The 22,605-nt window shown below is 41.2% G+C and overlaps 1 protein-coding gene and 1 pseudogene across 1 annotated transcript; one reads left to right on the top strand and one right to left on the bottom strand.

The window, feature by feature from the left end:
* Nucleotides 1–370: 370 nt before the first annotated feature.
* On the bottom strand, nucleotides 371–18,491 carry LOC101831695 (guanylate-binding protein 4). Its single transcript, XM_040751675.1, has 11 exons — nucleotides 18,366–18,491; nucleotides 13,502–13,707; nucleotides 11,267–11,394; nucleotides 9,990–10,099; nucleotides 9,569–9,768; nucleotides 8,963–9,205; nucleotides 6,854–7,134; nucleotides 5,248–5,460; nucleotides 2,125–2,227; nucleotides 1,628–1,821; nucleotides 371–810 (listed from the first exon to the last, which is right to left on the bottom strand). The coding sequence occupies exons 2-11, from the start codon at nucleotides 13,689–13,691 to the stop codon at nucleotides 622–624; spliced, it is 1,851 nt and encodes a 616-aa protein (XP_040607609.1). The 5' UTR covers nucleotides 13,692–13,707; nucleotides 18,366–18,491; the 3' UTR covers nucleotides 371–621.
* Nucleotides 2,937–4,354, top strand: LOC121142308 (annotated as a pseudogene).
* Nucleotides 18,492–22,605: the final 4,114 nt, after the last annotated feature.

Below are 22,605 nucleotides of genomic sequence, written 5' to 3'. Positions count from 1 at the left end.
CATAATTGTTAATCTAAGTATTTCTCTGACTGGAGAATAACTCCGAACTTCTTACCCCTATCACAGCTACATCATGACTCCCTGTGTTTCTCCTACCCAGAGTCCTCCTGGACTCCTGGTCCCACCTATCTTGCTTCCCTATTGGCCAACAGTGCTTTATTGACATATACACAGGACTTCCCCAGCAGTAAACAAATGTACTTCTACGAAATGCCAATGGAGATATGAACGAGCCAAATTCCAACTTTTCCCTGGTGAGTGTTTCTGCAGGTGAGTAGACATTCACTGTTCAGAGATGACACTGGTAAGCTGCTGTTGGGTGTTCAGGTTTGGTGTAGGGTAGTGGTTTTCATGAGGTGACCACACAGTATACCTGGCAATTGTTTTTATTGTATACATATAAGGTTTACAGGTTTATAAATGATGTGCATATACATTGTAAAATTGTCATCATAGTGAGGCTTGTGAACATCTGTCACTGTATAGTTACCTTTTCCATGCAGAGTCTGCTTCAATAGACTTCCTTAGCTGTCAGTCTCTGACATTGTGTGATGATCCTTAACTTAAAATTGCCCTTGAATGAAGCTATCAACACACACACTACACAAGTGAGCCACTGTGTCACCAATTCTTCAGTGTGTTTTTAATAAGCGAGCTGGATAGATTCACCAGTATTTCACGCAGCACAGATAGAGCTTCATCAGAAGATTTCTGTTTAATGGCATCAATTTTTCTTGCTACTTGATTTATTTCCATTTTTAATTTATCCAACTCCTTCCCAGCTCCTTCCTGATACAATTTTTCTATTTCCTAGAAAAAGAGAGTCTATATTTAAGAATATGCACTACCAATATTTCATAATTAGTATCAGTATCAGTTGTTCATATGTACACATTTCCTGAATTTATAAAAAAATAGCTTTTGACAAGTTTGTCTAAAACCTCAAACTTTTGGACCCAGAGAGTAAGAGTAACTATGACTAATATATGCTTACAATTTCCTCCCTGGGATAGAGGGGACATGAGGCAAGGACAGCCCTGAGAACTAGTGATAAAGCACAGTGCCATTTGGGAGGTCTGTGACTTTAACTCTCATTCAATCTCAGGTTCACTGAGGTAAGCCGACTGTGTCTCTGTAACAAATGATGGTACTGACTGCCCTGAGAGCAGAGCTGTCAAGCTCTGGACTGGGGAAAAGACTGCACTGTACTCTTGGTCTGTAGAATGCACAAACCAATTCTGGAAACAGACATGGTGGGGTTCAGACTTCCAGTTCATAAGATGACTAATCTGATAATTTCAAACTGATATCCTGGACAGTTGTGCTAAGAATTCTTAGGAGAGCTGGACTGAGGTATTTTCATTTGGAGTAAAATTAAACTACTCTAAACTACACAAGAGCAGCCCCTGTGAATGTTTATTTTTTCTTCACTCCAACTCTCTTCAGATTACTAACACCACAGAAGGTGGTGCATTTTTAGAATTAAGGGCTTCACCAGGATCTAGGCTGATCTGAGCTTTTTGTTATCACATGTCTTTGGGGGTCTCTCTGGGATCATGAGTTCCTTACAATGTCACACTTTTCCTTGCATGGTCCACCAGGTACTCCCATCAGCATCAGTCCTCACCTTCACCTTGTGATTCAGCATCCTCTCCTGCTCCTTCAGAAGGTTCTCCCTTTCCATCTCCATCTTCTTCTGCATCTGGGCCATGTTTTCTTCAACAGTTCTCAAGTGAGCCTCCCTTGCTTCCTCTTGCTCCTTCTGTTGCTGCCTCATTAGTTCTAATTCCATCTCAGCTGCCTCCTTCTTGGCCTGCTCGGCTGTCCCAAAGGGGATTTTAGAGAGAAGAAAGGACATTCAGAACTGAGAGCTACCCTCTTGATCTTACAGACCAAGCTGATTACCCCACAGAAACTCTCTGCTTCTTCATATCAGTAGTCATGATTCCATATGTGCTGTAAATTTACTGACCATCTGGTCATGCAACACCAGACCCAATTATGGGTTTCAGATCTACAAGAGTATGCAAGGGGGTCTCCTTGTTTTTGGGGGTGGGGAGTCTTTCTGTCTATAAATCAGACAGATTTACAGGAAGTCTTTGAGAGCTGATCCTTCCTCCATACCTGCCATGGCTTTCTGTCCATCAGTGAGGGCTTTATCTGACTGCAAGATGGAGTTTTCCATAGTGATCAGTGACTTCAGGAAGTTCTGGAATACCTCACTTGCCTAGATATCAAAAGAGAGAAAACCTTAAGTGGTCATATGTGTTCTTTTGATGAAAGAGTTATAGTTCAACAAAACTACTACTCTGCAATATCTGAGTCCTGCTTAAGTTCCCATATGAATCTTTAATTCTGTGGCTGTAAGAAAGTCTATGCTGTTTGCTGAAATTAGAAAACCCTGCTAGCTCTCCAGCCACGTTTCACAAAAATGCCTCCATTCCAGGTAATGACTCCAACCAGATATGTGTGCAGTTCTAAAAGCATGTATGAGGCAGGTAGTCTTAAAGAATAGATTAGTAGCCTGGGTTCTCTCTGTAATAACATCTATACTCTGAAAATAAATCATCACATTATTGAGAGACCAAGCTGAGAGCCATGTTGCCCCTAGGTGAAGCCCACCATTGCCAACAATGTGGCCACTTCAGGGAATGTTGCGATCAGTAGAACCTGAAGTTGCTGCTGCTGCCTGCTGAGTAGGCTTCCTTCTTCCTGGACACTGGCTACTAAGGATGAGCTTTTCACCACAGTAAATGTTAATTGCTGAAGCTGCATCCCCTTAAATAGATGCTCTACTGATTGCTTGAATGGCAGAGTTTTGAACACATTTATATTGGGTTCATAGTGGTACAATGCACACATTCTTGAGAGTTCTTCTAAATTCTTAGTGAACTGCTTTGCCTTTTGAATCATAGAGTTGCAAAGTTAAATAATGAATGGCCCTTGTAGATGAGTATAAATGAAAGCAACAGAGATTGGACAGAATTTGTGAAGATATCTGACCCCAGATCATGAATGCCCCCTAAATTCCATCTCCCTGGTAGTATTGAAGGACTTAAGTATGGAAATGGCCATCCTGAATGATCTGGCCATTGTAGTCTTCTCCAATTTATAGTCTACTCAGGAAATCCATGAGAAGGTGTTGAATAAGGACATGGATTCCATGATGAACCACACTACCAGACTCCCATGGGAAAACATGGAAAAGGACAAGGATCTAAGAGTGATGGTGCAAAATGGCATTGGCTATGACAACATAGGTATCAAAGTTGCTATTGAATTTGTGATCACATGTGTAACATCCATCTGTCACAGTGGGGGGAGCTGATTCTACTGTCTGCCACATCCCTATCTCTATTGGTACAACACATGGCTGTACCATATCCTAGGAGAGGACACATGGCTACAGAGCATTAAACATATTTCTGAGGTTGTCTTAGGAGTGGCTAGGATCCAAAGAAAGATAATGGGCCTCTTTGGCTTTGGCTACAGAGGGCACGAGTTTGGTTTTAGAACCAAGATGTTGGATTCAGCATCATGTTTTCTGTTCCTTACTTATAGGATGGTATAGAGCAATCTCTGGGAGTGCAAAGTGTCTATACCTGTAGGACTTACTCTATAAGAGCAACTGTATCTCCCTGCACTTCAACCTGAACTAGCATAACCAACACTTCATCAATGCTTTCACTATCAACAAATGAGGCAAGGAGTACTCCTCATGAATGCAGCCAAAAGTGGCCTGGTGTATGAGGAAACTTAGCTCAGGCCCTCAAAGAGGGAAGGATATGAGAAGCATCACTCCATGTGCATGAGTCTGAGTCCTTTAGCTTCACTCATGGTTAACTGAATGATTCACCAAGTCTCATACAGTTTCCTAACACAGCCTGATTTAGTGAACAAGCATTGCTAGAGATGAGGGAGGAATCTGTCACTGGAATCCACTGATTAAGTTCAGGTTGCATCCCATAAATCTTATGAAACAGTGTCAACAAATAATTCTTTATTACTTAATTTCTTTGGTCAGTCATTAACCAGCAAGCAACTCATTCCAAGCTCAATAGTACCACGTATAAGTATCCACCAGCCATACCAGGTGTGGCTCCAGGAGGGCTTCCTGCAGCTATGGAAGTGATCATCCCTAGAGGCAACCCAGTGATTTACAACCTTCCTAGAGTATCATACCTTTCCCAAGCTCCCTCTCCCAACCAGCCCACAAAACACAGGGACCATTGAAAACGCTCCAAATAGCAATAGAAAATAGTGCTAGAAAGAAATTATTCAGATAAACTTGGGACCAGGAGACAGAAGAAAATTGATTAAGTAACATAAGAAATTTGATGGCTGTTTAAATTGATTCTGGACATCACTAATATTGCAGTGTTAAACCTGTAAGATCTCAGCACTCGGGAGGCAGAGGCAAGCGGATCTCTATGAGTTCGAGGCCAGGCTGGACTGATAGCCTCCAATACAGAGAAACCCTGTCTCGTAAAAACAAAAAAAAAAACCTGTAAGATCTAGAAAATTGAAGATGGCATCTGCTTCAAGAAGTGTGGAAAGACTAGAATGTAAATTATTAATGATCAGCTTCTCTTATACTCTGTTAAATTTTTCATCTGTGCATCAAGGGACAAAGAATGAATAGAGCTTACCATTTATTGATCCCTTGGCCACAGGAGGTTCTAAGTAAGCTACTCTGGAATTTATTGTATCAAGAGCTCCAAATATCAAAGTTTTAAAATATTGAAAGGAAATCCATAACAAGAGTATTCTCTTTGGTCTGCAGGAGTGGGTACCTCTCTTCACAATAGAAAGATTAAATTCTGATAAGATGGGGGGACATTATTTGCCCATGTAGACATCTACTCGCATAGGACTTGAGAAGTAAAGGCTCTTGTACTTATAAGCTCCTGCTCATCTCAGACAAATCAGTTGTAAGTTCAGTAAGACTCTCCTATGGCAAAAATAAATCCAGACAAAAACGGGAGTGGGGAGAACAAAAAAAAGTACGGTTTCACAAGTGGTTTGTTTCAGATCCTCAGCTGTGTTATTGAGTAGAAAGATTTGACCTAGAAGGGTTCTAGAAGAATATTGTTGCAGTATTTTGAGGGTGTAAAGACTAAGATGGCTGAGGTAAAAGACACTCTGATTTCTCTCCAGATTAGATTCTGTGCTCTTAGCTTCAAGGAGCAGCAGTTACCGTGATAGCTGTGCTCTAGCTGTATGATCACACCGGCCCTCATTCCTCACCTTCACTCCCTTCCTGGTAACTTTCTCATAGCCCTGTTCAACCTTCTTCCTGGCTTCTAAGTAGAGGCTGTGCCCACCAGGAACAGAGAAATCTCCACGTGAGATGCTCTCCCTCAGGGGCTCTGCAAGCTTCTCCAGCTCAGCCTGGCAGTAACTGAGAGATGCTGTTTTGTTCTGTTGTATGAAATCTTCCTTTCTTTCCTTTATGGTGGCCTGCCATGTAAGTGGGAGAAGACAAAACAAAGAAGCTGTTAGAAGGACGATACAACTGTGTTATTCCTGATGAAGCAATATTACAGTTCCAGAGTGAATTGGGACAAGAGGAGGAATGGGGAACTTGCTTGAGTCCTGGTCTGGTCAACTCTGAGTGACTGTTGGAAATCTTAATTCCCTTGGCCTCAAGCACACAAACTCTGAAAGTGAGGAGAATGGGCACGGAATCTGTGTTCTTCTTTGTCAGATGCATTGAAGTGTGCCCATGCATTAACAATGAATGCAAAGTTCAACCAGCAGGGAACACAGCATCCTTGGAGAATGTGGTTTGTGGGGTGAAAATATATACACAGCAAATCCACCTGTCAGTTCTAAGTAGGGTCATTATGAATAGAGAAGTGAGTGTGTCATAGATTCCTTCAAGGAGAGTGAGGGGTGTAAAGCTAAAAAATGGAGATTTTAAAGTGGATACTTGTAAACTACAATTGAACTGTCTTCTTGGGGATGAATTAATGCATTTTTGTCACTTTTAAGATGGTCAAAGAAAAATTAAAAGACAAATGTTCAGTGACAGGGTTAGGGTCACTAGAATTAAGAGAAAGTCACTAGAGTTCTTTTCCTTGATTTCTTTGTTCCTTAACTTCGCATTAAAAAAGTGATAATTAAAAATTATCGACCTTCATAATGCTGATACCCTTTAATACATTTCCTCATGGTGTGATTACCCCAACCACTAAATTATTTTCATTGCGACTTCATAAGTATAACTTTTCTACTGTTATTAATCATAAGTAAATAACAAATTTAATATGTAAGATATCTGATATGTGACACCTGTGAAAGGGTTGTTTGGACCTCCCTGAAAGGGCTTATGACCCATAAGATAAGAACCACTCCAATACAATAATAGTCATTGCCTTATAAACTCTAGATAACCTTAAGACATACACCTTATTTAATTATACTGGTCCCTGAAAATTAGTTTTTTATAATTGATTGTATACAATGGAAGCCAGGGGGATGAGAAACAATGAAAGATACAATACATTCTTTCTACTTTGAATAGTGAATGAGTTCTTAGAGCCTCTGGGTGAAAGCCCATTCGACTCCTTGCTTTAGTTTGGTTCACACTGAGCAGAGACCCACATGCCTTGTGCTGCATCTCAGTAGCACAATAGATGCACATCGTTCCAAGTTGCTGTTGAAAATCAACTGCCCTAATTTGACTCCTCAACCACTTCACTTTCCCTAAATTCTCTGAAGAACTCTGTTACCTATGAAAACCCTGCTTTCTTCAATGATAAGAAGGAATCAGCATGAGATCAAACTTCAGGGCCAAATCCACATGAAAGAAAGGCAGGCATCAGTAAGGATAAATGCTAAAGTATATTACCACAAGCTTCTCCTGGAACTTCTGCTGGTAATCCTTAAAGGAGTGATCCATGAAGACAGCAATGGCTTTTTTCTCACAGACTGCATGTATGTCCAGCAGCTCCTGGAGTGTGTCTGTCGGGAGCCTCACTTGCTGAGTCATCTGCTCATTGTAGTGGTCAGCTGCTTTCTGCACAGCTATGGAGTTCTCACGCTCAGCCAGTGTGTATACTGCATTCTCCAAGCAAGGCACTGTTCCATTCTTAATGGCATCCACATAGGTATGTGCTAAAATCCCTAGTTCTGGTGAGACATGACAGTTAGAATTCACATTCTTATTTCATAAAGTTTCATGGTCTGCATTCTTAAAAGACACATTACATTGATGACTTCTTTTCTTCTTATCTTCCTCTTTGTGCTCATACATATCTTGTTTCTATGAATCCTCTTTCATGTAATATTACAACATTTTCTTGTTCATTTTGTTTTTTATTTTTCTTTAATCCATTACACTATAAAATTAAATTAATGACTCAGAGGTTAACATCTTCAGATGTTCTTTGGAAGAATATTTTGCCACTGAAACTAAATAAAGTGATCTCTCGTGTACGCTAAATGCTTAAGTTTGTAAACCCCCTTTCTAAGTGGAGCCCATGTCAAAAAAATGTCTAGAATTTCAAGGCAATAAGACAAAGGTTAATGAAAAATGAGCTTCCTAGATTCATGAGCCAGTATAAAGTACCAGAAGGCAAAAAGCGACCAGAGTCTGACCTTCAACCGACAGGATTATTTTTAGTAGAAAACACAGTGAGGTACAGCCTATTGCTAGAAGGAAATTGGGGAGTCTTCCAGCAGGAAAACCTGCTTGTGATCCTTTATTAGAGTGTACTGGGCGGCTTGGGAGTGAGGAAATTGTTGCATCCATAACTTACATTTCTCTCCTGCAGCCTCTCCTTCCTGAAATGGTTTGCCCAAGGTGAGGTAGACTACCATGGGAGACAGGTTGTATTTACCAGCATTCTTTTATTTGCTACGAATAAGACTCAGCAAGGTCACTAGTATTTCATAGAAATCCTGTTTTACCATTGAAGCATTCTATCAAGACCTTCTACAGTCAATGTGATACCAGAGAGGTTCAATGTCTCAAATCTAGTTCGGGGCAGAAGAGTGACTCTACATTTGAGTCTCAAACATTGCAGAGCACTCATGGTATCTGCTTAATTTCTGACTGATAGAAAATAACAAAATGTCTTTGTGTTGAGTGTGTTATTAGTGAACAAAGTCAGATACTTGCAAGGCAACTGATCACCAATTGAAATGCACCCTAGCCCTGTTCTGTATTTATTTATTAATCCAATTAATTTTATTATTGATTACTTGGTGTTTGTGGTTCTGGGTGTTGAACCAAGTTCTTGACTCTTCTAAGTAGCTGTTGTACCTCAGAGCCTTCCCTTAAGTAAGATTGTCAGGAGATTTGTCCCTATCAATGGCTCAAATCCTCCTTATAAAAAAATAAAACTAGGATTGTTGAATATGTATCCAATAAGTATTAGAACCCTTAAAACAAGAATGTTCTCTCTTCATTAATGTGCTCATCATCTATTTTTTAAACATTGATTCTGAAAGGATTCAGTCATTGTATGAGCAACACATGATGTAATTCAAGTCAAATGATACAATTCAAGTCAAATGGAGTGTGTTACTTGTTTTGACCAAGTTCACTATTGCCAAGTAGAGCCTTGGATTGAAGAATATACTTTATGCCTATGGTTACCATTATTATTTGCACAAAAGTCTTGTACACCTACTGAAAACTCAAAATGGGTACATGATTTGAATTTTTAAATTTATTTTAATTAAATTATATTTAAGCTAAATAGACATACATCATACATGTGTCTTTTGATGCCAAATTGGATAGTATAAATATCCAATACTTACTCTAATATGGAAATATTGAGAATAAAGAATCTCTTCCCTGATCATTATAAACTTTTTTCCAGCCAGAGATCTTACTTACAAAGACATTAAGTATTAACTGAGACCATCCAGAAATTTGCAAAATTGTTAAAACTTGCCCCAAAATGTGTACTCTCTAAAGCTATCAAGCAGGACTGGGCAGAAGACTCACGAGCTCCGTTGACCTCAATGCCTCCTGGGAGAGCTTTAGCCTTGGAAGAGCTGAAGATGAAGGAACAGAATTCTGCCGCCTGCTGCACAAAGTCAGAATCCAACTCATCATCACACAGGCTCTCAAGCTCAGAAAGCTTCTTCCACTCAGTGGGTGGGTAGAAGACAAAGCATTTCTTCTTGGGGAAGAACTTTCGAATACAGAGCCGGGGCAGGTTGTAATTTTTATCTATTTCACTGGTACCTGGAGGAAGTAAAGTAAATATAACCACATAGCTAGCCCGGTGTTGATGTATCACTTAAGGATTTCTCCTAATAAATCTTCCTTTTGCTCCATGTTTTTGTGTTGTGCATCTCGACACAACCTAAGAAGGAAAGTAAAACAGTTTAATCACAGGATAGAGGGAACATGTCTCCATTACCAGGGAACATTTCCATTGAAATTGACATGTTAAGACAAATACCAAGTGGGAATTGTTTCATAGACACAGCATGAAAAAAAAAGGAAAAGCAAATCTAAGGATTATTCTGTCTCCTGTCTGTCAACACTGACTACAGTGTAAATTCATGGGATTCCCCTCTGTTCTCCAGGCACCAATCTCTGTACCTTGTTTGAGCTTCAGGGAATTCTCCAGGTATTCATCTGCTGTGAGGCTTTGTCCATTGGCTTGAAGTCTTAGGGTCATATCCCTCAGAACCCACACAAAGTCAGGAAAGAAGCTCACAAACTCAGATGAGTCTTCCACGTCATCCTCCTGGTCAGTTGAGGCCTGTGCTCTTATCCGATCAGTCAGCTCTGTCACATAGCTGGGTAGCTAAGAAGTGGTGAATGACCAGGGTCCCCAATCATCTCACTCACATTGGTCTCATCCACCCCGCACATGACTTCGCCCTGTGATAAATCAGTGTAAGCTCAATAGCTGCTATATGAGATCTACCCTCGTTCTGGGATTATTCTGTCTCCTGTCTGTCTACACTGACTCTGCAGCATTCCCAGGCTGCCATGTTCTCCATCACAGAAAGGATACTGCAGCTGGTCCATGGCCTGCTGGTTGATGGCTCCCATGCTGTTGTACACAAAGGTGCTGCTTAGAAGTATAGCCAGGGCAAAGATCCAGCAGTCATTCTGATTGTCACCCTGGAAGTCAGAACACACATGGATCAGGAGTTTGTCTTGTTCTTATGTCACTTTCAGATCTGCAGTGGTAAAAATATACTCAAATAGAAGGGATTTTTACCAAAAATGAAACAAAACACCTTTGTGACCTATGCAAAGTACAAAACAAAACTAAAGGCACACCAATAAGCCTCAGGATGACATCCACAACTCTTCCTGGGTGAACATTATTTGTGATAATTATCACTGGTGCCACTTAGTCTGTTGTCAGTGTTTCAGGGCTGCAGGCTATCGCCCTGATGTTCTACAATCCAGGCCTGTGACAAGTTCCCTCATTATTGTAGGCTAAACATTGTTATGTGTACTCTTTCCTGTCAGCTGCCTGGGTCCCGCCACCACTCAAGCCCCAAAACAACACACAAGACACGATATTAGTTATAAAGCTGTGGCTATTTGCTAAGGTTTCGAATTGTTTAGCTGTCTTAATTACTAACCCATTTCTAATAATCTAAGTATTCCCATGTGTTCTTCTCTTGCCAGAGAAAGGTCCAGAAAACTTTTACTCCTCTGGCATCCTACATGTTAACTGCTCAGCATCTCCACAAAGAAGAGAAGAGAGCTATTTACTGTTTGTCCCTGCTTATATTCTCTTTCTAACCAGCTACATCACTTTCTGTCTGTCTGTACAGACCTCCAGACCTCTATGGTTAGCTAGTGGCAGTTTCTGCCCAACTACATCACTTCCTGGGATCACATGACAACTCAACTCTGCCTATACTTCCCAGAATCCTCCTTGTCTCCCAGTTCTTTCTATCTTCCTGCCTGGCCAATCAATGTTTTATTCATCAACCAATAAGACAAAGATATACACAGAAGGACATACCCTATCAAAACATGACACATGTTATATAATAAATATGAAAATAATGCTATGATAAAGTTAAAACTCTGCCCTGTCTTGAAGTCTGTGTTCAATCCCTAGAAGCCACGTGGTGGAAAACAGACGTGACTCCACATGTTTTCCTCTACCCTCCACATCTGCTTTGTGGCACTTGCATCAGGGCACATGCAATGCACATACAGGCATGCATTCACACTAAATAATAAATATATACATACATAATAGAGAACATCGTAGAATACTCAGAGATGAGGGGATGAATTGGAAACTGGGTCCCTAACCCTTACTTTTTCTACATCTCCCAGGCCCTCAGTGTCAAGCAGAACTAGGGTGTGGCCTGCCTTCATGGGATGAGGCACACACCACATCCAGATTCCTTTGGTGTGAGACTGCACTGTGGAGCCCAGAGAGAAGCCTGAAAATCAGAGAGGAAATGAAGGATTAGATGTGTAGGAACAAGGGCTTCTTGAAAGTGATAACAAAATTAGAACAATCCAGCTAGAAACATGGCTCACTGTTTTAAGTGTGCCTGCTGCTCTTGCAGAGGACTAGAATTCAGTTCTCGGAGCCTACACTGCAGCTCACACCTGTCTATAACTCTAGTTTCAGTGAACATTATGACCCATGCTAGCATCTGTGAATGCCAGGCATGTATGCAGTACACAGGCAAAATACTCATGCATGTAAAATTAAAATAATCTCTGTTGAAAAATCAGCACAGTCATGTCAGGAGAATTAACTGAAACCAAACTAGTACTTATCTCACAATCAGAGACATAACAGAAATTCAGTTTTCAAATATGAACAATGCAAGTCACAAGACCTCCAAACTTCCACCAGGGTTTCATATAAAATGGTTTGCAGGGTCAGTCTCTCATGTGCAGCTCCTGAGCTTTCTGTGTGAGGCTGTGAGGTAAAGCTGAAGCAACAGTGAAGACCCAGGAAGTCAAAGATGCCAAGACTATGGGATGTCCACTGAGGAAAACTGGAGTCAATGTGTGGACCTGGTCCTAGAGAAAGTCCTTGTGTTCTGTAAATAGCAGGACCCTAGAACTAGGGCCTGCAGATAGATGTTGTCTAGAAAAGCACACCACATACTGTATATGCTGCAATGGAACTACAGAGTATGGTACTGCTCTTCTGGGTTGAGTCTTGCTAGGGTGTATTCTGTGTTTCCTATCTCCCTGAACAGTGTAAATGGGGATGTTTATTCTGTGATATTGTATATTACAGGTTGCCTTGAGTCTCAGATGAAATGGTGGACTTCTATACCCCATTAGAACTGTAAGACTGTGGACTTCTGAAGATGCACCCACAGCATTTTGGGGGCAGAAGTAGAATGTTATGATTTGAAGGTAAATGTTCATCACAGGTCCATGTATCTGAACACTTGGTCCCCAATTAGTGTCACTCTGTTGGGAGATGTGGAAGCATTAGGAGGTAGGACCTAGCTGGCAGAAGGCAAACATTTGAAGGTTACTGCTGGCCTTGCTTGTGGTCCTCTGCTCTCTGCTTACTGGCCAGTCATGAATAAGCCACAAACTCCTTCCACTACACATATAATCACGAAGTCCTGTTCTCCTGCCATAGTGGACTGATATTCTCTGAACTGTGAGCAAAGCAAATCCTTCTTCCTTACATTGTTTCATCAGGCATTTGATCAGTGATGAGACTAATACAACCTAGAAAACCTGAAAGCCTGGACTCGGATGGGTGTCTCCGTAACTATCTTCATGTCAGCATCATTCAGAGTACTCAGCTGTCTTGTCTACAGCTGAGTAGATAAGGCAATTTTTGAAACACTTTTCTCACAGTGGAAAACCTTGAAGTTGACATGCTAAATGAAAGAACCAATCACAAAAAACCTCTGTATTTTTTCTGAGTCTATTTACATGACATTATTAGGACAGAAAATTCATAAATATAGCACTTAGAATAGTGGTAAAGGTGGCAATGAGCTAGTTCTAGAAATCGATGGTGAAGATACATAGATGTACAATTTTGCTTACTGTCATAGAACTGCATACTTAAACAGTTATAAAGATAAATGTTATATAACTTAAAAGAATAAAAAGTCATTACATATATAGATAGCCTTTTTAACAATAAATATCAGTAGAAATGTGATGTTATTACATGAAAGTTTTAGGAATAGCTTAAAGTTTATTAACATATAAATTAAATTGTCTTTATCACTGTCTTTCTCCATCTATGAAAGGAACCAGTTGTGCTTTTAGAAGGGAAATTACAAGTTAGATGTGGTGGTGCAGTCCTGTAATCAGCTCTCAGAAGACCAAGACAAGAAGATCATGACTTTAGTGTCAGCCTGGACTCCATGCTGAGCTGAAGGCCTGCTTGTGCTGTACAGCATGGCCTTATCTCAAAAATAAAAGCAAACAGACAAAGTAACAACAAAAGGGATCCCAACATCAAACTGTAATAAGAAAATTTAATTCTTCCCACTTTCATGCAGGAAGCACTGCACTCTTGAGACCCAGAACAGCTGTATTGGTAGCACTCACCTGTTTTCTTCCCAGCCAGCTTGTTCATCAAGTAGGATTTGCCTGTTCGGTAGAGGCCAACAATGGCAACCACTACCACAGGCTGCGTGATGTCAGACAGGATTCCCAGAGCCTCCTGGTTGACTATCAGTTGACCTTTCACATTCTCCATGAGGCACATGGGTCCTGGCATGTGAACCTCTGTGGCCATTGTGAAGCCTTGTTCCCTGTGTATAGAAGGAGAGATGAGATTAGTTAGAGTCTTATTATTTCTCTCAGAAGATAGAGTTATGAAACTCCAAAAAAGAAACCACAGCACTGTTGTGTATCAGACACATAGTTTAAGGGAACCTGTGTAATTTTAGAATCGTTATAAGATGTTATTGAAGAATTTAATTTGTAATGTAACGATGACAGCATTCCCCTGATCACAACACAAATATTATGTTTCATTTTGCAATGAAATTTTTCCTTATTAACTGTTTTGTACTAGACATCAAATGGAAAATAAAATTGGATCTAGAGAAATTATCTTATATTGCAGCTTATATATTACTCAAATATTAATTTATTCATTATTACCATTCTAATGAATAGAGACCTATGCAGTTAATGCTTCATTGTTTGATGCATGCCCTTACAATGACTTCTAGAAATTATAAAATATATTCATTCTATGCTTCTGAATAGTTATACACATGTGGTGGCAAGAATTTCTAGAGATTATAAAATGTATTCACTCTATTCTAGTAGTTATTCTCATGTGGCAAATACTCTCTGTCTATAGAATTAATCACATTGCCATTCCAGAAAAAGAAGCAACATATTGTGTTTTGCAAACTCTGTGGAAGTATGTGACAGTATCCCTTCAAAACAAATGGCTTCACAACAGCAGTGCCTTAAAATTAAGCTTCATTAACTGTGAATGAGCAATGAATAAAAACTGGGTTGGGAATCAAACCCAACATGATTCCTCTAAAATAAGGAACAACACAAGGCTGAACAATCTCTCCATACCTTTTCAATATTGTTCTTGAAGTTCTACCTAGAGCAATAAGACAACAAAAGGAGATCAAGAGAATACAAATTGAAAAGGAAGAGGCCAAACTTTCACTATTTGCAGATGATATGATAGTTTACATGAGTGACCCAAAAACTCTAACAGGGAACTCCTAAAGTTGATAAATGCCTTCAGCAAAGTGTCAGGATACAAGATCAACTCAAGAAAATCAGTAGCCCTACTATATACAGAGGATAAAATGGCTGAGAAAGAAATCACAGAAACATTGCCCTTTACAATAGCCACAAAAAATATAAAATAACTTGGGGTAATGCTACCCAAACAGGTGAAAGACCTGTATCTCAAGAACTTTGAGTCTTTAAAGAAAGAAATTAAAAAAGACACCAGAAAATATGAAGAGCTCCCGTGCTCTTAGGTAGATAGGATCATCATAGTAAAATTGCAATCTTACCGAAAGCAATCTACAGATTTAAGGCAATCCCCCATTAAAATCCCAACACAATTCGCAGACCTTGAAAGAACAATTCTCAATTTTATATGGAAAAACAAAAGACCTAGGATAGCCAAAACAAGCCTGTTCAAAAAGGCAATATCTGGAGGCATCACCATCCTTGACTTCAAGTTGTATTACAGAGCTATAGTCCTGAAAACAGCTTGGAATTGGCATAGAAATAGACAGATAGACCAATGGAATTGAATTAAACACCCTGACATTAACCCATACACATATAAACACCTGATCTTTGATAAAGAAGCTAAAATTATACAATGGAAAAAAGAAAGCATCTTTAACAAATGGTGCTGGCATAACTGGAGGCTGACATGTAGAAGACTACAGATAGATCCATGTCTATTGCCATGAACAAAACTTAAGTCTAAATGGATCAAAGATCTCATCATAAATCCAGCCACACTGAACCTCTTAGAAGAGAAAGTGGGAGGTACCCTCGAACAAATTGGTACAGGAGACTGCTTCCTGAACATAACTCCAGTAGCACAGACACTAAGAGCCACAATTAATAAATGGGATCTCCTGAAACTGAGAAGCTTCTGTAAGGCAAAAGACACAGTCAGCAAGATAAAAAGGCAACCCACAGATTGGGAAAAGATATTCACTAACCCCACATCTGAAATAGGGCTGACCTCCAAAATTTACAAAGAACTCAAGAAGCAAGTCTCCATAACACCAAAGGATCTAATTAAAAAGTGGGGTACAGAATTAAATAGAGAACTCTCAGTAGAGGAGTCTAAAATGGCTGAGAGATACTTGAGAAAGTGCTTAACATCCCTAGCCATCCAGGAAATACAAATCAAAACAACTCTGAAATACCATCCTACTCCTGTCACAATGGCTAAAATAAAAAGCACCAATGACAATTTATGCTGGAGAGGATGTGGAGAGAGGGGAGCACTTCTCCACTGTTGGTGGGAGTGCCAACTCATACACACTCTTTGGAAATCAGTATGGAGACTCCTAAGGAAAATGGGAATCAGTCTACCACAAGACCCAGCAATTCCACTCTTAGGCATATATCCAAAAGATGCATATTCATACAACAAGGGCATCTGCTCCACTATGTTCATAGCAGCATTATTTGTAATATCCAGAACTTGGAATAAACCTAGATGCCCCTCAACTGAAGAGTGGATAACGAAAATGTGGTACATTTATACAATGGAGTACTCATCAGCAGAAAAAAAGATGGAACCTTGAAATTTACAAGGAAATGGCACTAGAAGAAACCATTCTGAGTGAGGTAACCCAGTCACAAAAAGACAAACATGGTATGTACTCACTAATATATGAATTTTAGACAGGGATCAAGGGAGTGCCAGCATATAATCCCACGGTCAGAGAGTCTGGGAAACAGAACCTTCATCCAGCAACTGATGAAAGCAGAAGCAGATACCCACAGACAAACAATGAACTGAACTTCCGGAATCCAGTGACAGAAAGGGATAACTGATGAACAAAGGGGTTAAGACTGGGCTGGTTTAACCCACAGAAACAGTTAACCTGAACAAGGTGGAGCTCTTGAACTGCAGACTGATAGCTGGGTGAATAGCATGGGACTGATCCAGACCCCCTGAGTGTGGGTGTCAGTGAGGAGGCCTAGGCAATCTATGGGGCCTTGGGTAATATTTATCCCTGGCATACAAATGGACTTTGGTTGTCCATCCCACAATGAGGGATACTATCTGAGCCCAGACTCTTGGGGAAGGGCCTAGGTCCTGCCCTGGATGAAATGACAGACTCTGCAGATCCTCCATGGAGGGCTTCATCCTCCCTGGGGATCGGGGTGGAAATTGGGTAGGGGACTGAGGGACCTTGTGGGGAGGTTGGGGAAGGAGGGGAGGAAGAGGGAGCTGGGATTGACATGTGAAACAAGCTTGTTTTTAACTTAAATAACAAAAAAATACAAAATAAAAAATAAAAAACTGGGTTTGGGTTCACAGCAAATGAGACTAAACCCAACTATGCAAATACTGAACATTGCACAAAGCAACAGTTTTGTAAAAAATATTGAGAAATTGGGGAGCTGGTGGTTCAAATAATGACTGTACCATTCTACTTAGGTTTTTTGTATAGTTTTCAGCTGGTGAAAAATGAGAGATGTAAAGGGGAGGAAGAAAAACACTGGGAGTCATAGGCTAGGATCTGACCAGGCAGAACAAAGCTGTCAAAGCAAAATGTGATGAGTGAAAATGACTTCTGGACTGAGGTTCTGGTCTCAAGAAGACAGGAAAAAATGACTGAAGGCCTGGAGTTGGGGACAAGGTAATCAGACTTTTTACTCAGTCTTGTGTGTCCAGAAATCTTCTAAGAAAACCCTTCAGTACAGTATAGGGTCTGATCCTTCAGGGGAGAGCTAAGGAGTACAAGTACATGGGGAATGAGTCAATCTTATGAGGAGATGAGCCAGTCAAGAAGGAAATTCACTTGGCATTCAAGATCAAACGAGTAATGGTGACTGCCTTTCCTTCTTCTTTCATTCAGGGCTTCAGCTGTCAACTGGTATTCCCAGGAAACAATCATAACTATGTCAATGATCCTACAAGGCTGACTGACTAATTAGAATTTGTTGATCGTGGAGATCTAGAATGTTGTAATGTCTAGGGCCAGAATTTCCTGGGTTATCTTTAGCTGCCTTCATGGCCATTTCTTGTATGAGAAGGCCTGTAGCAAACTCTCCCATATTGCCATAATCTGCCTGTCCCATGTTACCAGCAATGTATTTTAAAAGTATCTTGATCTATGACTTTCTTTATTCTGTTGCTACAGAAACTTGCCAAGTTGGAACATGCTTTGTGTCATAAGCTGAGCTTGTGTTCTGGGGCCAGTGGTCACCCATAGTCAGCTACAGAATAGACCACATCTTTCACACACTTTGTGTTCCTACAGCAACACAGCATTCCCTCTCTTTGTCCTTCACCAAGGCGGTTGCTCTTCCCACGCCTCATTCTGTTTCCCTCTTGGTATCAGTCACAGGCAGCCCTTTCAGCAGCAGTTCGGCTCCACGCTGACCACAGTCATTTCACTGTGTCCTCGTCAGTACAGACAGGTGAACACCAAGGAAGACGGTCTCAATGTATATCCTGCCCTGTTGCAGTCACATGTCTCCTTGTCTCTAACTCAAAATTAGAATAGTGGTGGCATTTAGAGTCTGGCTGCCCTGATGATACCTCCCAGGATTTATTGGCCTCTGTGCCCCAATCCTGCTCAGGAGCAGCCTTTTCTAGTCATAGTAGTTTTAAAAAGTGAGTTAACCCTCAAAAAATCCATCTCATTTCTGCCCAGGCTTGTGACTACATATTCCGGAGCAGAATTCCCAAGACTTAGCAAGGTTAAGCGTCTCTTCTTACCTGCTCTTGCTGGTCAGTATGGATGGAAGTGTTCTGCCTCTTTTCCTTTATATCCTCCTGTAGTCCTGTGAGGCTTTCTGAATTTCCCCAAGTGCGCAAATGATGAAAAGCACTGTAATTTGTATAGTGGAGTGAAGTTCAGAGAAACTGAAACTATTTGGTCACAGAAGTAAATCAACAGTGGTATAAAAGCTCAGTGAGCTGTGTATGGGGTGGGGGGGTTTCCAGGACTTCCCAAACAGAATCTTCAATATTTGGTTCAAAGAGGTCATGAACCCATTTGTTATTTAAAATCATGCCACAAGAGGGATCCCAAGCTCGATACTGACTGCATGGCCAGGAACCAGTGTAGAGGCTAGACAGCCCAGATATCCATGATAGAAACAAAGGACTACAAAAAAAGCAAGCAAAAAAAAACCCAAAACTGCTTGGAAAAGCATAGATGAGGACAATGGATGAATATATATATATACATACATATATGTATATATATGTGTGTGTGTACATATATATGTATACATATAATCTTTATAGCCTAATTTCTGAAAATTACAGGCAAATGATGGAATTGCATAATTTTTTAGAGGTGCAGGAAGTGAGTGGAGAGCATGTCTTCCTACCTGCTGACACCGAGTGCCTGGTTTGTAGGCCCAGTGCAATCAGGTGGCACAGTCTTTTTTCATCCAGAAGTCCCTGTTCAATGCTGATGTATTTTCTGTGATCATATATATTAATGTCATAACAGACATTGCCTTGTGCATTCATGAAAGTAAAGGCGGAGGAAGAATTTACCAGGCATCGTTATGACATCTAAAAATCTTGATGAAATCATTCTTGACTCCTAAGCTGTGTCTTGAACCATTTTACTGTGCTGCCTGTCTGTGTGCTAAGTAAATAGCTATGAAAACCTCATGGACAGACTGATTTGTAGTAGAGTTTTCTGTTCCATGCCGAAGTAAGCTCTTTCTGACAACAACCATGAAGAGAGGGTACTTTCTCTGATGTGGTAGAATTGTGACTCCCAAGCTGTCCTCAGTATGGTGATATTGATTTTGTTTGTGTTCCAACTAATAAAGCTTGTTTGAAGTCAGAAAGCAGAGGCAGCCACTAGTTAAACCAGAGGTCTGGACTGGAGGGTCTAGGAAACAGGAAATAATAGGGCATGTGGAGACAGCATCCTGACCCTATTTGACTGGAGTTATGAAAGAGGAAGTAACTGTAGCTGCTCTGCTGCTTCTCTGATCTTTCAAGGTTTACCCTGATATCTGACTCCTGGTTTTCATTGATGAGATTAATTAGATGTACACTTCATCTGACAACCAACTTTTGGAGCATGAATTCACCAGACAGCCACTTGCCTATAGCTTCGTAGCCACCAAAAGCTGCCAGTACGTGCCTGAACACACCACGTCACTGTCTAGGTTTTCCCTTTCTTCCCAAAGCTCTAGGAGCAAGTCTGGGATTTTCCTGTTTCAGCCTTTCTACAGGAAGACAGAATCCCCAAATGCCACGGTCTCGTGGGCTACAAACACCACTGGAATTAGTCCCTCACCACCTGCCAGCCCAGTCCTTTCACGTCCCTCTGGCAACTTGTGCTGCTCACACGCTCCCCCACAGAGATGGCTGGCTCTCTGCTTCCTTCACACACATGTGTGGTGGGTTTTCCCTGGACACCCTCCTCAAGGTGCCTACATGTGATCATCAGCTGCCCTCTGGCAAGCTGTACACTGCCTATGTTATCTGCTTGGACACTGGGATATGCAGCAGCTGTTAGCCTCTCACACTTCACCGTCATTATTAGCAGATTTGGTGAGACAATTGGGAATTCTTTTTTTTAAATTGGAAACAAGCTTGCATCACAAGTCTTCTCCTCCCCTGATTCCCCCATAAGGCCACTTGATCCACCACCCCATACCCCCTCCACTCCCCAGAGAGGGTGAGGTCCTCCATCGGGGATCTCCAAAGTTTGTTATATCATTTGGAGCAGGGCCTAGGCCCTCTCCCATGTGTCTAGATGAAAGACCATGCCTCCATGTGGAATGGGCTCCCAAAGTCCATTAGTTCGCCAGAGATAAATACTGATTTACTACATGAGGCCCCATAGATTGCAGAGGAGTCCTCACTGAAACCCACGATCACGGGGTCCGGATCAGTCCCATGCTGACCTCTCAGTCATCAGTCCAGGGTCCATGAGCTCCCCCTTATTCAGGTCAGCTCTTTCTGTGGGTTTCACCAGCCTGGTCTTCACCCCTTTGCACATCACTCCTCCCTCTCTGCAAATGTGTTTCAAGAGTTCAGTTCAGTGTTTAGCTGTGGATGTCTGCCTCTGCTTCCATCAGCCACTAGATGAAGGCTCTAGGATGGCATATAAGCTAGTCATCAATCTCATTATCGGAGAAGGGCATTTAAGGTAACCTCTCAACTATTACTTAGATTGCCAGTTGGTGTCATCCTTGTAGTTCTCCAGAAATCTCACTAGTGCCAGATCTCTCCTCAAATCTGTAATGCCTCCCTCTATTATGGTATCTCTCATCCTGCTCTCCTCTATTCTTCCCCTGACTCAACCTTCCTGCTCACCAATGTCCTCCTCTTCCCCCTCTCTTTTTCCCAGTTCTCTCTGCCCTCCCCCCATGCTCAGGATCCACTGCTCAGGAGATCCTGTCACATTTCCCTTCTCCAGTATATCATGTATATCTCTCTTAGGGTCCTTCCTGTTTTCAAGACTCTCTGGACGTGGGATTGTAGGCTGACAATCACCTGTTCTATGTCTAAAATCCATATATAAGTGAGTACATACCATGTTTGTCATTTTGTGACTGGGTTACCTCACTCAGGAAAGTTTCTTCTAGTACCATCCATTTCCCTGTGAATTTCAAGATTCCGTTGTTTTTTCCCTTCTGAGTAGTACTACATTTGTTAACATCTAGAGCATTGGGGTCCCTGGGTAAGGTCTCGCCTAAATCAGGACGTAGGATGCAGAGTAGAAGTCGCTGCATATCTAATATTATTCTTGTAGAACTTTTATACATAAGCTTATGCAAGCTGTCTCACAATCTTTAAGCCCACAATACCACACAAGGCATCAAGAGATGTCTCCCCCTTTGATTGGTGTCTCTGCTATATTTAAAATACTATGGAGCAACAAGTATTTCCCTATATCTATAGACCAGTGGAGCACAGTTCCCTGTCCCTGAGAGCCATTTATTTATCTCAAGTAGTAAATTCCAGCAGATCATTTGAAACATGTTAGCAGAAGTATGCTTCCAGCTATTCTTGGTATACCAAGTCTCATGCTTAAGCTATGACTCATTTGACCCAAGAGGAGCCTGCACTTCATTAAGCCAGCTCTGCATCTCTACAAATATATTGTAAATGTAACACATTGTCGCACCTGCTGAGCAGCCTGCATCCGAGAATGTAGCGAGGTGGTCGGGACAGATGACACAGAGACCGGTCGGTTGCTTTAAGAAAACTTTATGCTCCCCAAGTCGTCTTAGGAGAACTCCCCAAGAAAAAATGCTTCCCTTTTTAAGGACTTCTGCCATCCATACACACACAATTCTCCCACTGAGCTCTCACACACCTCTCACAGCTCTCCCAGACTTCTCACCCTCCTGGCTGGTGGTTTAATCTCTGGCCCCAGAATCGGGGAGAAACTGCAGGGAGCAGGAAGAAGCATCTAGCCATAGGGGGGATCAAAGTCATGGTGTTTCAGTGAGTGAGCCCTTATGGGAGCCCTAACAAGAGCTTTATGGCACTGAATTGTTTTCAGTAAACATGTTTTCAGTAAACATTGTCTTACAGCTGCCTACTCCCAGGCCAAAGGGGAAGTGGGTCTCTGTTCAAGGTCTGGTGTCCCCACAGCACATTTTCTCTATCCATTCTTCAGTTGAGAGGCATTTAGGTTGCTTCCACGTTCTTGCTTTTACAAATAATGCTGCTATGAACATAGTCGAACAGATGTCCTTATTATATGAATGTGCATCTTTAGGGTATATGCCTAAGAGCAAAATTGCTGGAGATTTTGGTAGATTGATTCCCATTTTCCTGAAGAATCTCCATAGTGATTTCCAAAGTGGCTGCACAAGTTGGCACTCCCACAAACAGTGGAGGAGTGTTCCCCTTTTTTCACATCCTCTCAAGCATAAACTGTCATTGGTGGTTTTTTTTATTTTACCCATTCTTACAGGAGTGAGATGGCATCTCAGAGTTCTTTTGATTTGCATTTCCCTGTTGAGCA

Source organism: Mesocricetus auratus, unplaced genomic scaffold (genome assembly GCF_017639785.1).
Source record: "Mesocricetus auratus isolate SY011 unplaced genomic scaffold, BCM_Maur_2.0 Super-Scaffold_100009, whole genome shotgun sequence".
Taxonomy (NCBI): domain Eukaryota; kingdom Metazoa; phylum Chordata; class Mammalia; order Rodentia; family Cricetidae; genus Mesocricetus; species Mesocricetus auratus.
This window is presented reverse-complemented; position numbering and strand designations above follow the sequence as displayed.